Here is a 17393-nt window from a genome sequence, read left to right as displayed (position 1 = left end):
CGCTCCTCCCGCCGCCCCTTACCAGGTGCCGCCCCAAGCACGTGCTTGGGTGCCTGGTGCCTGGAGCCGGCCCTGCGTCCAGGGCAGGTGGAGGGTCCGTGGCTCCCCTAGCATGGCCCGGCTGCGACTTTGAGGCCCTCCCCCACCGAAGCTGGGTTGAGGAGAGCCGCACAAGCAGCTGTGGTGAGCTGGCGCAGAGTCGCGGACCCTCTATCTCCACCTGTCCTGGGCTGGGCAGGAAGCCTGTGAGACAGGGACACGGGGTGGGGGCTGCTCTCAGCCCCCCTGCACCATAGGCAGATGGAGGGTCTTTGTGGCTCCCACAACTGCCTGGGCTCCACGCTGGCCTGGCCAGGGAAGTGGGGCCTTGGCGGGAAGAGGAGGGGGAAGTGGCGGGGTCCGGCCCATCCACTTTCAAAAAGTGGGAGAGCTATGGTCCCCCCGTCTGCCCAGTTCTGGTGGCTCTGAACCAGATTGCAGTGGGGAGCCCCAGACCCTCCACCTGCCCTGGGAGGCACATCCAGGGCAGATAAAGGGTCTGGGGCTCCCCACAGCGGCTCCCCAAGCTCCGGCTTCCCGCCTGGCCAGGGGGTGAAGCCTCAGGGGGAAGAGGAGCAGCAGGAGGTGGGGCTCCTTCATGTGTCCCTCTTTTGCCTTTTGAAAAAGTGTTCACCCCAATTCTGGGAGTGAAAGGAAAGTGTTTCCTCTGCCTCGTGCTCAGTGATCATAGATGTTTCTCAATCAGCCCAGTGCTCTCAGATTCTTTACCCAGCTGAAAAATAATGCCCTGTTACTGTGTAAGTGGCTGCATTTTACAGCCTTCGACCCTCATTGCATTTGCCCATGGGACGTTCCAGATCCCACGCCATCCCAGAAATGGAAAATACCTCAAGGTTGATGAGATCTTCAGAACCGGGTTATTTCTGTAAAGAGGGTGCAGTAATGGCCAAGGGGGTTGTATCCAAACAGATCTGTATAGCAGCCAGGCCCATTCTCCGCGTGCCATCTCCTGCTCCTTTCTGTGGAAGGAGCCAGCGGGCTGCATCCCCTTGCCTGCGAAATTCATTCACCCACCTATGCAGACAATGTCCATGAAGCCATACATTCCATAGCAGATCTGGAAGAGCAGGTCCTGGCGCTGCCATTTGGCGGAAGGACTGAAGGTCGACCAGATGAGCCACGAGATACTGGCGATGAGGAAGAGGGAACCCAAGATGGCTGCTGCAATCTGAACCTTCTCAATGACTGTCAGAGAGATGGCCTGCCACTGCAAGGGACGGAAGGGATGGGAGGAAGGGGAAATAACATTCAGGGACAAAGAGAGAGGGAAGGAGGAGGAAAAGTCAGGAGATTAGTTCTGCGGTGAATACCAGCATTGAAAGTGTCACATGGTGGCTTCCGATCCCAAAGTGCTTTACAACTTGACAGACAAACACTACACATGGATCACTTCCCCCACCACTGACATGCAGCCACCGCTGGGATGGAGCACAGCAGCTGTTTAAAAGAGCACCACCACGTTCCACATTTTGGATCTGGAAGCGAAGAAGAATCCTGTATCCAACTGAAACTGCAAAGGGCATCTAGGGAGGCAGAGGACAACTACCTGAGATGGACTTTGGCCAGAGGCTGAGGGTAACTAACAGCCCCTGCTCTCATGTCAAGTACAGTGGTATGATGATTTGGGGGAAATCAATCTGTACAATTTATGAATTCTGGTTGATATTATCAAGCTGTTACTATGAAGTTTGCTGTATCATGGAATGTATAAAATGTAGGCTCCACCATGGCCTGAGATGGCTTGTTGCATGCACCCACTGGAATAGGGACAATGGAGAGTAGTTAACCTTAACGACTGTACTGTGACCACACCATGGGCATGCTAAGGAGAGTGGCTGAAGCGAGGAGAACTAGTTTTCCCCAGCCCCTCAACAGCCAGCTGGAGTTTGGAGAGTGGAAAATTGCCAGCATCAGAACAAAGGAACCAGGTGTTGTTGGTGGGACGTATCAATGCGAGAGACTCATGAGCCAAACAGGAAGTTTTGGGCAGGAGAGAGGAAGAGACGAGTATGCTTTTGTAGCAGAGAGGTCCTGTTTAACTGTGAACAGCCCAGGTCAGAAAATGGCAGCTGGGGTGGAGAGGGATCCATGCTTCAGAAGAGACGTCCTGAAGCTGCAGAGGAAGGTTCCTGGGCACCCCAGAGGGCTCTCCCCTGGCCCAAAGATCTCTCCACAATGGTGAGGAAACTGGCAGAGAAATGCGTAAAGGCATGGCTATTATTTTGTCTAGAGTTGTACCTCTCTCGTGCTGCTATGTAAAGAGCAATGGTGTTTTAAAACACTGTGCAAAGTCTGTGCGTTGTGTGTTACATGTATCACACTCCCTTGAAAAGTTACCCTGTGGACCCGGAATACCCGCATGGCTGGAATTCTGGGAAAGAGTTTGTTTAAGCTACACTGAATTCTGAGGCGTCAGCAACGGTCTCGGGGGTTGGGAGTTGACTGGCAGAGGTCTCGGCTCTCAGGAGGGGATGCTAGACAGAGGAACGGCATCCCAAGCGTGTGCCTAAAGACCCCACACTAGGGGCAGTGCATGGACTCTGTTCAGACTCTGGAGGCTGAAAGCACACCCCACATTTGGATCCCCTCAGAGTAGTCTGGCGAATGTCCTAGAGGGGGCACTTGACTAGATCTGTAACAAGTGGGACATTAATGACTCCATGCATTAGGCTCTCCAGTTTATACATCATTCAGAAGCAGGAACTCTGGAGGCAGGGCGTCCCTGTCACCATGCTGGGGCATTGGTGCTGTACTGACTTTGGAGAGCATGCTGCCAAAGGCATCACCAGCACCGCTTCTCGTAGTACCTAGCTATTTCTTGGAGGCCTCCCATCCAAGCAGCTTGGTGCTGCTTCACTTGTGAAATATGACAGGATCACAGTGCAAGGTGAGATCTTGCTGTAGGCTACGCATGCCCCACAAAACACGTTACAAATAATACAAGGCGAGGTTCCCTTTTCAGCAGGGGTCTGACACATTTGTGCTGCATTAGAAGGTGAACGGCAGAGCTTCTTCTAACGCAACCCCCCCGTCAGTGTGAAGCAATTTGACATAGAATCATAGTATTGGAAGGTCATCTAGTCATAGACTTTAAGGTCAGAAGGGACCATTATGATCATCTAGTCCCCTGCATTCATGGCAGGACTAAGTATTACCTGGACCATCCCTGACAGGTGTTTGTCCAACCTGCTCTTAACAATCTCCAATGATGGAGACTCCACAACCTCCCTAGGCAATTTATTCCAGTGCTTAACCACCCTGACAATTAGGAAGTTTTTCCTAATGTCCAACCTAAACCTCCCTTGCTGCAATTTAAGCCCATTGTTTCTTGTCCTATCCTCAGAGGTTAAGAAAAACAATTTTTCTTCCTGCTTCTTGTAACAACCTTTTACCTACTTGAAAACTGTTATCATGTCCCCTCTCAGTCTTCTCTTTTCCAGACTAAACAAACCCATTTTTGTCAATCTTCCCTCACAGGCCCACGTTTTCTAGACCTTTAATCATTTTTGTTGCTCTTCTCTGGACTCTCTCCAATTTGTCCACATCCTTCCTGAAATGTGGCGCCCAGAACTGGACACAATACTTCAGTTATCAGAGGGGTAGCCGTGTTAGTTTGGATCTGTAAAAAGCAACAGAGAGTCCTGTGGCACCTTTAAGACTAACAGATGTATTGGAGCATAAGCTTTCGTGGGTGAATGCCCACTTCGTCGGATGCAATACTCCAGTTGAGGCCTAATCTGTGCGGAGTAGAATGGAAGAATTACTTCTCGTGTCTGGCTTACAACACTCCTGCTAATACATCCCAGAACAATGTTTGCTTTTTTTGCAACAGCATTACACTGTTGACTCATATTTAGCTGTGGTCCATTATGACCCCCCAGATCCCTTTTCGCAGTACTTTTTCCTAGGCAGCCATTTCCCATTTTGTATGTGTGCAACTGATTGTTCCTCCCTAAGTGGAGTACTTTGCATTTGCCATTATTGAATTTCATCCTATTTACTTCAAACCATTTCTCCAGTTTGTCCAGACCATTTTGAATTATAATCCTATCCTCCAAAGCACTTGCAACCCCTCCCAGCTTGGTATCATCTGCAAACTTTATAAGTGTTCTCTCTATGCCATTATCTAAATCATTGATGAAGATATTGAACAGAACCGGACCCAGAACCAATCCCTGCGGGACCCCACTCGTTATGCCCTTCAAGCATGACTGTGAACCACTGATAACTACTCTCTGGGAACGGTTTTCCAACCAGTTTTGCACCCACCTTATAGTAGCTCCATCTCGGTTGCATTTCCCTAGTTTGTTTATGAGAAGGTCATGCGAGACAGTATCAAAAGCTTTACTAAAGTCAAGAAATATGTCTTCCCCCCATCCAGAAGGCTTGTTACCCTGTCAAAGAAAGCTATCAGGTTGGTTTGACATGATTTGACAAATCCATGCTGACTGTTACTTATCACCTTATTATCTTCTAGATGTTTGCAAATTGATTGCTTAATTATTTGCTCCATTGTCTTTCCGGATACAGAAGTTAAGCTGACTGGTCTGTAATTTCCCGGGTTGTCCTTATTTCTCTTTTTATAGATGGGCACTATATTTGCCCTTTTCCAGTCATCTGGAATCTCTCCCATCTTCCATGACTTTTGAAAAATAAATCTCTAGTGGCTCAGATATCTCCTAGGTCAGCTCCTTGAGTATTCTAGGATGCATTTCATGAGGCCCTGATGACTGGAAGACATCTAATTTGTCCAAGTAATTTTTTACTTGTTCTTTCCCTATTTTAGCCTCTTCTGTTCCTACCTCATTTTCACTGGCATTCACTACATTAGATGTCCAATCACCACCAACCTTCTTGGTGAAAACCAAAACAAAAAAGTCATTAAGCACTTCTGCCATTTCCACATTTTCTGTTATTATTTCCCCCTCCATTGAGTAATGGGCCTACCCTGTCCTTTGTCTTCCTCTTGCTTCTAATGTATTTGTAGAATGTTTTTTTGTTACCCTTTATGTCTCTAACTAGTTTGTTCTCGTTTTGTGCGTTGTCCTTTCTAATTTTGTCCCTACATACTTGTGTTATTTGTTTATATTCGTTCTTTGTAATTTGAGCTAGTTTCCACTTTTTGTAGGACTCTTTTTTGAGTTTTAGAGCATTGAAGATTTCCTGGTTAAGCCAGGCTGGTCTCTTGCCATACTTCCTGTCTTTCCTATGCAGTGGAATAGTTTGCTCTTGTGTCCTTAATGTCTCTTTGAAAAACTGAGAACTGTCTTCTATTATTTTCCCCCTTGGACTTGCTTCCCATGGGATCTTACCTACCAACTCCCTGAGTTTGTAAAGTCTGCCTTCTTGAAATCCATTGTCTTTATTTTGCTCTTCTCCCTCCAAACATTCCTTAGAATCATGAACTCTATCATTTCGTGATCACTTTCACCCAAGCTGCCTTCCACTTTCAAATTCTCAACCAGTTCCTCCCTATTTGTCAAAATCAAATCTAGAACAGCCTCTCCCCTAGCAGCTTTCTCCACCTTCTGAAATAAAAAAATGTCTCCAAAACATTCCAAGAACTTGTTAGATAATCTGTGCCCTGCTATGTTATTGCCCCAACAGATGTCTGGGTAGTTGAAGTCCTCCATCACCACCAAGTCCTGTGCTTGGGATGATTTTGTTAGCTGTTTAAAAAAATCCTCATCCACCTCTTCTTCCTGGTTTGGTGCTCTGTAGTAAACCCCTACCATGACATGACCCTTGTTTTTTACCCCTTTTATCCTTACCCAGAAACTTTCAACAAAGTCTGTCTCCTATGTCCATCTCAACCTCAGTCCAAGTGTATACATTTTTAATATATAAGGCAACACCTCCTCCTTTTCCCCCTACCTATCCTTCCTGAGCAAGCTGTACTCCCCTATTCAAATATTCCAGTCATGTCTATTATCCCACCAAGTCTCTGTGATGCCAACTATGTTATAGTTGTGTTTATTTACTAGCATTTCGAGTTCTTCCTGCTTATTCCCCATACTTCTCACATTAGTATACAGACATCTAAGATACTGATTTGATTCCCCCCCCCCCGCTGTTTTGTCTTGTCTCTCCTTTATCCCTGCTATAACAGCCCATGCTCCCCCCAAATTCCAAACCTTCTCCCAGATCTCCATGTTCTTGACTTACCTGTGGGCTTTGGTCACCTGCCCCCTTTGAACCTAGTTTAAAGTCCTCCTCACTAGGTTAGCCAGTCTGTATCCAAATATGCTCTTCCCCTTCTTCGATAGGTGGACCCCATCTCTGCTTAGCAGTCCTTCTTCCTGGAACAGCACCCCGTGGTCAAGGAAGCTGAAGCTCTCGTGGCGACACCATCCTTGCAGCCAGGCATTCATCTCCAGGATGCATCTGTCTCTGCCTGGGCCCCTACCCTTCACCGGAAGGATTGAAAAGATCACCTGCGCTCCGAACTCCTTCACCCTTACTCCCAGAGCCCTGTAGTCACTTCTGATCTGCTGAGGGTCATACCTCGCAGTATCATTAGTGCCACATGGATGGGTAGCATGGGGTAGTAGTCAGAGGGCCGGATGATCCTCGACAATCCCTCTGTAACTTCTCAGATATGGGCCCCTGGCAGGCAGCATACCTCCCGGGATGCCATGTCCGGGCAACAGATGGGTGCCTCCGTCCCCCTTAGAAGAAAGTCACCAACCACTACTACCCTACGTTTCCTCCTGGAAATGGTGGCTGTGGTCCTCCCAGCCTTGGGGGTACCTGGCTTCTCCTCCTCCTAGGAGAAGAATACTAGACGCCACATTACAAATATCGCTAGGGCCAGATTCTGATCCAGGGCACCACTGCAAATCCACATTAGATCCAGTGACTTCAATGGAGCTACTAGAATTTACGCTGGTAGCTCACAGCAGCATCCTACTGCTCCAGTGTAAGATTGAATGTTGAAATTGCTTTCTTGAGTTATCTAATGAGACTCGGGGTCAGGGTCCCAAGCTGTCCCTGCAAAGCAGAGGAGGCTATCACACACACATTAAATAGGCTGCGGAGATGTATTCTCTACTCCCTGCTCTGCGGTAGACAGGCCAGATTGAGCCCTGAGATACAGGTCCAGGAAATGTCAGTGGAATTTGCAGCAATGTAACTAAGTGTAGAGTTCTCGGTTATAAAGGAAATGGAGCCGCCGGAATTCAGCACTTGGCAGGAAGGATGGGACTGATGGCTGCCTGCTCTTTTAAGAATTAGTGCACCTGAATGAGGCTGTATTGACAATGCTGGTGAGTCAAAGGTCTCTGCAGAACGGAGACCAGCACCGCAGGGCCACCTTCCCCCATCCAGGGCCACATGCCAACAAACCCCATCCCTAGCTATCTCCAAGGGGGAGAGGGGCGGTCGGTCCTCCTGGCCCATTTAATGCTGGGCTCCTCTGCTGAGTCAGCTGTGAGGATTTTTCTGCTGGGGTCACCTGCCCACTGGGTATTGCACTGAGATCTACCACCTCACTTCACAGATGCCAGTCAATGGTAATTGCTTTTGGTCAGTGATGGCCCTGGGCTGAATTTGCACCCATGACCTAGAAGTGAAGTTGTGTTCCATTACCAGCCCCCTAAGCCAGCTGTCCCCTCCGCAAAAGAGTGTCTTTTAAATGTCAGTTGTCAAGAGGTTAAAAAAGCTCACGCCGAAATCCAGATCACTCAGTCGAGAGAGAGACTGGATGGCTCCGGAGGCTAGAATGTCTCTCCCTCTGCTACGAGAGGTCACTGGTTCGCATCTGGCACGGAGAGCCAACGGCCAAACTTTGCCGTCATCTCTTGGCTGTCTGGTGCTAACCAAAGTGAGTTGGATAGTGTCAGCTCATCAGGGCAAAGAGCCTCTATGCAGAAGATAGAGCTTGCTTAGGGGCTGGTCCCAGGCTGCAGCATGCGCTCCCCAGGAACTAAAGACTATCACAAACCTCATCATCTTCGGCACCAGGTTCGTGTCTTTGACCTTGCCTTCCCTAACCCAGAGCAGCGTGTGCATTTAAAAAACCCACCCAAAGTCCCAAACAATAACAGCCCTACCAAAACAAACCACACCAGTGCACACATAGTTCTCCCACAGGAGAAAGGAGGAGAGAAAAACACAACCACACAAGTGAGAGAGGGGTTAGTCACATCACTTAATGCCTGGTTGGAAGGTGTTCAGATACCAAGGTGATGAGGACGGGCTGAGGACTTCTAGAGAATCACCAGCCATTCTCCTCCTCCTCCAGTCAACACTGCCTGGCTCCATTCCTACACTAAAACCAATGGCTGGATGGCTGTGCAGACTGAACCCACTTGTGATATGTTCCCAGCAGCTCAGGGTTACAGGTCACAGTGGGGAAACTTGTACTGCTGCTCTCTGTTGTGTGGCTAACAGGAATGCTTCCTTCTCCTGGGCTGGCTAGTTGGCACTGTTCACCAGCATTAAACTCACGCATGAAATTGTGAGAAAACAATTAAGTCAGAACTAGAACAAAACCATGTCCGTAGTCTGTTTGGTGCCTAGATGATAACTCTCTTTCCATTCCACTAGGATCTCTGGAGGTATAACTTCCTGTTGAGTAAAGCTCTTCAGATGATCCCAGGACCCGTACCATTAAGAGCAGACCTATGAGCTCTGCTGTAACAGAAAGTATCAAATAAAGGGTTCTTTGCAAGACCCTTGCGAACTCCCAGTTCACTGTTTGTCACAGGATGCTGAGGCACAATTATACAATGGATGGCCAAAGTGCCACACTCATTGGAGAAAACACTCTTCTTCAAATCGTTCCTCGAAGGCCACCTCTTTCAAACCTCATCCCATCACTAATCTACGCTGACAACTAACCTAGACGGTAATGCAAAGTTTGGATTGAGTTTTCCCTCTTAATATTTGTGCCGTCGTTTTACCGAAATTACAAAACCTTTAGATCCAAAATACCTCTGAATATTAATATCCGATCCAGAGCTGAAATTTTTAATTAACTTTAATGTAAACTGGCCAGGAAGGTGGCAGGCGGAGACTACTGCCTACTATACCAACCAATATCATCTTCTTGCTCCCTCTCCTCCTTGCCCCTCATTTATCTCATTCATCGTCTTTTGTACAATGTCATAACCCCACGTTATGTGCTTGGGGCAGAGACCTTTTCCTGTTGCGAGTCTGTACAGCCCCAAGTACAATGTGGCCCTGATCTCTGCCGGTGTCCGATGCTATTGCCACTGCAATACCAATTAAATGATATTAATGCCCCACCCCCACTCCGCCCCCTCCCGCTCCCCCAAGGCCTCCGCCCGCCATCCGGTCACTGCTCTCTGCTCTCCCCCAGGCCACTCCCCCCAGCCACCAAACAGCTGATGGCTGGTGGGTGCTGAGCACCCAAATTTGTTCCTGTGGGTGCTCCAGCCCCGGAGCACCCATAGAGTCTCTATGCTTAGTCTGATTCTCATATCGGTTTGACTCCAGTGATCTCTGGATTTACAAACAACTGTTAGGGAGAGCAGAATCAGGCCATGTAATTAGCCAAAGAAAATCTATACGCCTCTAACGGAGAACATTGCTTCCTAGGAAGGATTTTCTATTTCCTGCACCGAGCTCTCCCACCCCAGCCTCAGCCAGGTTAGTTTATTACAGGATTTGACAAGTTCCTTTATAATTATGAGGATCCAGGGCCTCGCTATTGAACAGATCCATTGTCAGATTCTGAGAGAAATACAAATAGTTTGAGATTTTCCTGGCGATACGCAGCTGGTCATTTGCAGCACTTCTGATCTCCTGTAAGACATGCAGAAATCATGTTCCTGCTCTCCCAGGGCCTCTGTAACCCTCCTTCTGCAGCTTGTGGTGGGTGTCTTTTCTTTTCTGGTTCTTTAGTGAATGTGATGACGAGCTGTTTGCCACAGAGGCAGTAACTCCTTTGCGGCTCTCCCTGCCAATCTCATCACCGTTGGGTTTTTGCCCAGGAGTTAGGTCTGGGCTTGGGAGACTCCCGGGTTTCAGCCACATTTGATGTGGACGCAGTAGCCCTGATGAAGGGCAGACATTGAGCAAATATTCATTTACTCCAGCGGTGTTACTTCTGAATTACACCAGTGCCCGTGAGAGGAGAATCAGGACCAGAATCTTAATTCGAACACTCCCCAAATGTTTGGGTGTTCTGAACAGGGGGTCGGTCGACCCATTATGCAGAGGGGGCACCAGAGACATTTGTGGATGGATTTTAACTTCCCCAAAGCTCAGAAGCTTTCGGATCTGGGAGTTTGGTTCTGACCCATTTTATTTTTGCTAAAGACAAAGAGTCTGATTCTGCTCTTAGATACAGTTAATGTAAATCAGGAGTGACTCCCCTGAGACAAAGGAGTTATACAGCAATGTAAATGGGAGCAGAATCAGGCTCCACAACTAACCACTTTGGGGATGCCCAATGTAGCAGATATGTAGTGCAAAACACGCCTGCAATGCTGCCCTATGTTTCGCATACCCTGTGTGTTCAGACCTTGTAGACACTAAAGAGCCCATCCACAATATAACCCTGCATAAATATTGCAACAGACCCCAGTAGGGAATGGATTAAAGCTACCTGTTAGTCCTAGGGTTGCTTTACCCATCACTGGGGATTACCAAGTTCAGTAATGTGAGGGTAACAGGCCACCCAGCCGCTCTGAGCTCCTGGAAGCGCCTCTGTTGCTCACTGACTAAGCAGCTACCACCTGGCAGGTTGGATTGGAGACTTGAGCTTCACTCTCTCTGACTTTAATCCCCTGGCCTTGGCAGGTTTGCAGTGTTCATTGCTCTAAGGCATTCTCACTTAACGCTGGGAAATCCCAGCAGCCAGCGCCAGAGGGGTCATTTAAAAGCGGTGCATATAAGATGCTGTCTGATATGGAAGCATCATAGCAGCTCAGAGGTTGTAAGGAATCTGGTTAATTAAATATGAGCTCTGCTCCCTTGCTGTAGCTTCTCTGCCCCTAACACAACTCTCCACATGCACCTACCGTCTATGCAGGTCTCCCATCCAAGTACACACACACACACGCACATTGAAATACATGGAGTACACTGTGCAATTCAACATATACTCTGAGTACATACAGTATGCAATGAAATACACACACACACACACACACACACACACAGAGGATCTGCTGAAATACACATGCACACAAATGCGAAGTACACTCACCGATTTGATACAGTCTTTGCCACAGGAAAACAGTACCCACAGGTTGCCTAAGGCTATGTCTGGGTTTAAAATGGGCCCCGGTGACTCGGGATGTTGGTAGTGGGCCACGAGGCTATGTCACCTCCAGGTCACTGGTTCAAATCCATCCCAGTGGTCAAAAGCCATTTCATTTGGTGGCCTGTGTGAAGTGAGTGGGTGGGTCTCAGTCCAGGCCTAATGGATCGATGTCCAGGCCACAAAACTGCCATCTCAGCAGAGAGGCCAAGGACAAAATGGGCTGTGGGGACCAGAGCAGTGGACCCCCCAAGTCAAAATTGATGCACATTGGCAGGGTAGTGAGAGCTCACATTGTCACTGCCTGTGTTATGTCTGTTCTCTGGATAAACAGAGGACTTCAGAGCTCCCTGGCTTTCTACAGAACCGTACCTAAACACTGAAGCTTGGGAACGTCAGAGCTTTAAGCTAAGGACAAAGGCATGTAAATTCCAGATAGCAATTAGCACGCACAAATCAACAGCTGTAGGGATTGATCTTGTTCTTTTACTTTATGGCCCATTCGTGTGTATGTAGACATCTGTGTGCATGAAATCATGTATGGACCTCAATATTTGGGCTTCTGTGTGCATCTATGTGAGTGACTATTTGAATGTGTGTGTCTGTCTTATGGGGGTATGAAAGCGTGAATGTTGCTATGGAGTGATGTGTATGTATTTCAGGGCTAGTGGGATGTATATGAGTATGCACTGTATATATAGTTCTTCGGGCCTTCAGTTGTGAATCTATATCCTCTATCTTGACGGGGGTTAGACCAGATGACCCTTGCAGTCCCTTCTAACCCTATGATATATTGTATTTATTTAATTCAAATTGCTCCTATTTATAAGCAAAAAGTCTCAACGTTTCCAGCATGTTTGTGAAGTCCAAACAAACACTTGGATGTCTCACATTTTTCACGGTTTCCACTTTCCTTTGCGATCATTTCACACAGCTCTAAGCTCTGTTATTTTCTTGCCATCGCCTGGTCATTTTTTATGTTCGTGGCAACAGCTGCCTAGAGTTTAATAAGGCCAGGTTTTCAAAGAGCTTCCGAAAGAGTGCAGTGTTTCTGAAGCTTGGGGAATGGGCACTTGTCTCTTTCACTTCAAAGAAGCGACGCCAATTTACACCAGCTGAGGAGCCGGGTCTAAATCTTTAACTTGTGTCTCTGAGCTTTACAGAGTGCTTGGAGCCCCTCAGAGGAAAGGTACTACCACAATGCCAGCACAAAGCGTTACTATCTGTGTTGTTACAGGACCCTAACATCAGCCTCTGATCTGAGATACCTGCAACATTCAGGCACATGCAAAACAGCTTTAAAAATACCATACAGTTTTGTCCAAGTCCTCCCTCTCGAGTTTCAGTCTGGACCAAGGTATCTGAGCCAAGAAATTAAACTCCTGGGGCTCTGGGTTTGTGATGAAAGTACTGACAACCTGAGCCCAATGCATGTAAAAATCAAATGTCAGAAGCTCTGCTGAGCCATGGAGCAAGGGGAACTCCTTCCAGGGTAGAATTCACTCCTGTAATGGCCACACGAGTCCCATGTACTTTATTTAAATCCCTCTTAAATCCTAGGCACCAGTTCTGCTCTCCCTTGGAAGTTAGTGGCAAAAATTCCCGCCAGTGCTAGCCCACAGGGGGCGCTATGCAGGAATAGCCCTCCCCCCCCAGGGGCGGCTCTATGTTTTTTGCCGCCCCAAGCACGGCAGTCAGGCGGCCTTCGGCGGTGTGCCTGCGGACCACCCGCGGTCACGCGGATTCTGCGGGTGATCTGCTGGTCCTGCGGTTTCGGCGTACCCCCTGCCGAATTGCTGCCGAAACCGCGGGACCGGCGGACCTCTCGCAGGGGCACGCTGCCGAAGGCCACCTGACTGCTGCCCTCACAGCGACTGGCAGGCTGCCCCCCGCGGCTTGCCGCCCCAGGCACGCAATTGCTGTGCTGGTGCCTGGAGCCGCCCCTGCTCCCCCCATACTAAAACAGGCAAGTTCTGATAATAAAAAGCAAATAGGGGGCCCCAAACAATCGCTTAGTCTGCTTATGCCTAGTGCCGGCTCCGATTCCCCTGAGTTCAATAGCAGCAGGATTTGATTTTTTTAATGTGAGACCTAACAGACTCAGTGGTGCTGAGGGCATGGTGGGACCCTGTTCGCAGGAGTCAGTTTCCCTCCTAATGATGCTGAGAGGCCATTTACATGACCCGATCTAGGACCAGTAAAACTAGGCAGAACCTCAGAAGCAAACGCCGAAGGGAACGGAACCCTTCTGGTTCCAAAGAGCTGGGCTAGGTAGGTCCTCTGCCCTGTGCTTGAGCCACTTGTTCAATGCGGTGTCCCACACTGCTGACTAGACAAGTGCACTGGACATGCACCCACCAGCAGTGGAATAGCTACACAGAGTAGCCCTTGAAGAAGAACTATTAATACCTTGCTCTAATGCCGTGCCTGGCATCTGAGACACTCCAAGGAGGGTAGCAACTCGCCAACCTCTGGGCACTGTCCAAATAACAATAAGCCACTGACAACCATAACCCCCGTGTTACAGATGGAGAAGTTGCAGCATGGAGAAACTAAATCATGCCCCACGGCCACACAGTAGGTTGAGGGAGAACTAGGACCGGAATCCAGGTCTCTCGAGTCTTAGTCGTGTGTTCAAAGTATGTTGCCTCCTCACAGTTAGATTTGGGGCAATGCACTCAGGGAAACTTCTATCTCCGGAGACTCACCAGAGCTCATGAAATGGGAGGAAAGGAAGTGCAATTTTCCACTGCTTCTTACAGTCATTTACACCTCGGCAAAGTGGATATCAAAAACTACCATTCGGATCTGGTTGTGATGGACACCTAGCTCATACAGCACAAGGCGCAGGCCAGTGGAACCTCAAGTCTGCAGTGATGGGCTCCAATACCCCTGATGACATGCAAACCAGAAGCGGGTGAAGGGCCTATTAGGGACCAGAGCAGGCAAGCTTGGGCTGTGCGGTGGACTAGTGGTTAGGGTTCAACTCTGAAGACCCAGGTTCAATTCCCCACTCTACCACAGCCTTCCTGTGTGACCTTGGGGAAGTCACTTGGCCTCTCTCCGCTTTCTTTCCCCAGCTGTAAAATGGGGATAAATAGCCCTGCCTTACCTCATAGAGGATTTGTGAGGTGCTCAAATGCTACAGCAATGAGGGCCCGATAAGTACGCTAGACCGAGAAGAATGGGTTCTGGAGATGCCAGGGGGCAGCAAGAACAGATTCCTGGGGGGGGTTGAACCAGCCCTCCGCCACTTTGTAAAGAGCCCATCCATACATCCCTCTACGCAGTGCAGGAAGAGCCACACAGACCTACTGATAACAACAGAAAAGAAAACTTTGAAATGTCTCTAGTACCTTTACCTGCAGAGGGTTCTTTGTGCTTATGGCAATGACGTGATACTTGTAGTAACACAGCTCGCAGCTCCAGCAGCCTCTCTCACTGATCCATTTGATCAGACAAGGCTGGTGCGTACATTTCACCGATCCATCGCATCGACACGGGCTCAACAACTCCCCCTGGAAAGAGACAGACAGATGGTCAGCAAGGGTTACCTCCTCCAAACAGGTCTGAAGGCGCGTCGACTGCGGTTCCCCTTTGCAATCGAGGAGTCTTGGCTCAGGAGTTTTGGCCAAAGTAGTCCATTATTAGTTCTTCGATTGGTTTTTATTTTATTAATAAAGTTCCCTGCTGTTGAAAGGTGCTGGACAGACTGTCCTGGGGACTGATGGCCAATTTAAACACAACGCAACTTATCCATATTGCCCTTCCAAGGAGCCTCAATCCTGAGAGAGGATCAATCTCTGTTGTCCATTCAGTCCTTGGTTTATCTGCTGGGACTGCCAGTGTGGGGTCTAATTAGTGCTGGACATGGCGGTGGTTCTGGTGAAGTAGACACTGGCCCCTGGACTGAGACCAGCATCAGCTCATGTCACATGGACCACTGAAGATAGTAAATGATTACCAGAGATAGACCCAAACCAAAGTCCCCATTGCAAATTTTCAAAATTTGAATCCAAATCAAAAATTTTGTGGCATGGGCCCATCTCCGGTCACTCCCCATTTGTACTCATAGCCTGCAGGGGAAAGGGTTTCAAAATTCCATTACCAATGCAGTCCAACAGGACAGCTCATTTGAAAACCCAGACATCAGACAACCCGTGGATCCTGCTACTTCCATACTTGGAACAAACAAGATGGAAGCCGAGATTATGGCCTGACACACAATCTACGTACTGGCCAATTCCCAAGCATGGGATACCTTCCTTGGGTCACTGAATTTTTTCAGGCACGCAACTTAAATGGGGTTGCCAAGCAAGTGTATTATTTTGAACCATTTGAAAGGGATCAGCCCCACCCTCCACATAGCTTGGTAAATTCACCACTACATCCATAAGCTTAGCGGTAGCGGCTCACTTCATCCAATTGTTAGAGGGAAGCCATTAAATTGCAACCCCCACCTCTGACTGTTTAAAAGCCACATTTTGAACTCCTGCTCAATGTTTAGCTTTGTTCAGAGGGTTAAAGGCTTTTTAAAAGGCAGGGTTAGATTGTCTCCTGGAAGACAGGGAAAGGCTGAGTTGCATCTCTCAGCCATGCCCCAACTCAAGAGGCATGAGGCTTCCTATTAAAGACCCAGATTTACCTCCATCCCCCACGGACCTGTTGGCCTCTCCTCTTTTATTACTATATGTACACAGCAGAAAGGCTGAGATAGCAATATGAGACTAGGACACAGACAAGTCTTCTATCCCTGGTCGCGTCTTTGTCCCACTTTAAAGGCCAGGATCCACTCCCATTGAAGTTCAATGGAAAAAACTCCCACGGGTTTCATAAGGATCAAGTGCAAAGGCCTCCTGGAGGTTGGGAGCAGAGCTGGCAAGAGTGATACTTGTTTTTATGAAGTCTAATGCCAAAATGTTAATCACTTCATTCGGCTCCATTATGTGACCCAGAAATGTCATTTTCCATGAAATTTCAGCAACCTGGTTGTTTACACTACAAAGGCAGGCTGGATTTTGACTGTCACTGGCTTTCATTACAAATTGAATATCATGCAAAGGGAGGTTAGAATTTAGAAACTTACAGAATTGCGGTTTTCACTTGGAAATAGGCCACTTCCTTCATGAAGAGATGCCTATTGTAGAGCAAAATTGCGAAATGGAGGTGTGGCGGGGGAGGGAAAGCAGTCGGATTCCTTTTCAAGAATTCAAACTAGCTGTACAAACTTCAGTGGGAAGTTTGGGCATGTGGCTTTGCTTTGAATGTTTTCATGCCTCCTGATGAGAGGTCTGCGTGGCTGACATGTGATTGTTAGGGGCTTTGCCACATTCTGCTCCAACTTCCAGTCACTCTTTGAGGACCTGCCTTCTCCAACAAAAAACAAAACGCTACCAAAACAAAAACCACTCAGTGACATGCACAATTCTCCCACTGGGGTGAGGATGAGCGAGAGAGAGAAGGAACCACACCAGGCAGATTAGTCACATCATTTAACATTGCTTAACAACTGGAAGGTGCTCAGATACTATGGTGATGAGAGTGGTATAAGAACCTATAAAGACTAGAACTGAATAGAGATAATCTCCCCCCAGGTTAAGTTAAGAGCTCAGAATGCATTTAAATTTCTCAAATTTGATCTCCACTTTCCAGAGGTGAAGGATGTATGTGAACCAGCCTAGAAAAAACTCCTCTCAGACTGGTAAATCTATCCAGAGAGAGCTATTGTCACTTATGAGAATTCAGTGAAAAATTCTGAGTACGAAGCCCCCCCAATTTCTCTATTTTTGCAAATCCAGCAAAAACCTGGTTCATTCCTAGATCCTCCAAAGCAGTATGAATGATGATGTTTTGGGGGTTGGTACACAGCTATTTTTACATACAGCTAGGCCCAGTTCTGTACACAGCAGGTGTTCGTAAAAAGCCAAAAACCCACAGGCATATTAACGGGATAAAGTCTTCATACAGCAAAGAGAAGAGTCTGATCCCAGACTTCACGGTAAGCTCTAGAACAACCCATCAACAGTCATTAATGCACGAAGAGGTCTCTGCACAGAGACCCTTACAAAAAGCTACACACAAGAGTGCTCCTAAAAAGGAGACA

At 48.0% G+C, this 17393-nt stretch overlaps 1 protein-coding gene across 1 annotated transcript in view; it reads right to left on the bottom strand.

Moving 5' to 3' along the window:
- MARCHF4 (membrane associated ring-CH-type finger 4) overlaps positions 1–17393 on the bottom strand; it is a 160862-nt gene that overhangs the window by 21719 nt on the left and 121750 nt on the right. The window contains exons 2-3 of the mRNA XM_026647759.1: positions 14653–14808; positions 1075–1267 (exon numbers count right to left, since the gene is read on the bottom strand). Of these exons, the coding sequence (XP_026503544.1) occupies positions 1075–1267; positions 14653–14808 (349 nt within the window). The remainder of the gene's footprint in view (positions 1–1074; positions 1268–14652; positions 14809–17393) is intronic.

This window comes from Terrapene carolina, unplaced genomic scaffold (assembly GCF_002925995.2).
Source record: "Terrapene carolina triunguis isolate 2854851 unplaced genomic scaffold, T_m_triunguis-2.0 Scaffold62, whole genome shotgun sequence".
Classification (NCBI taxonomy): domain Eukaryota; kingdom Metazoa; phylum Chordata; order Testudines; family Emydidae; genus Terrapene; species Terrapene triunguis.
This window is presented reverse-complemented; position numbering and strand designations above follow the sequence as displayed.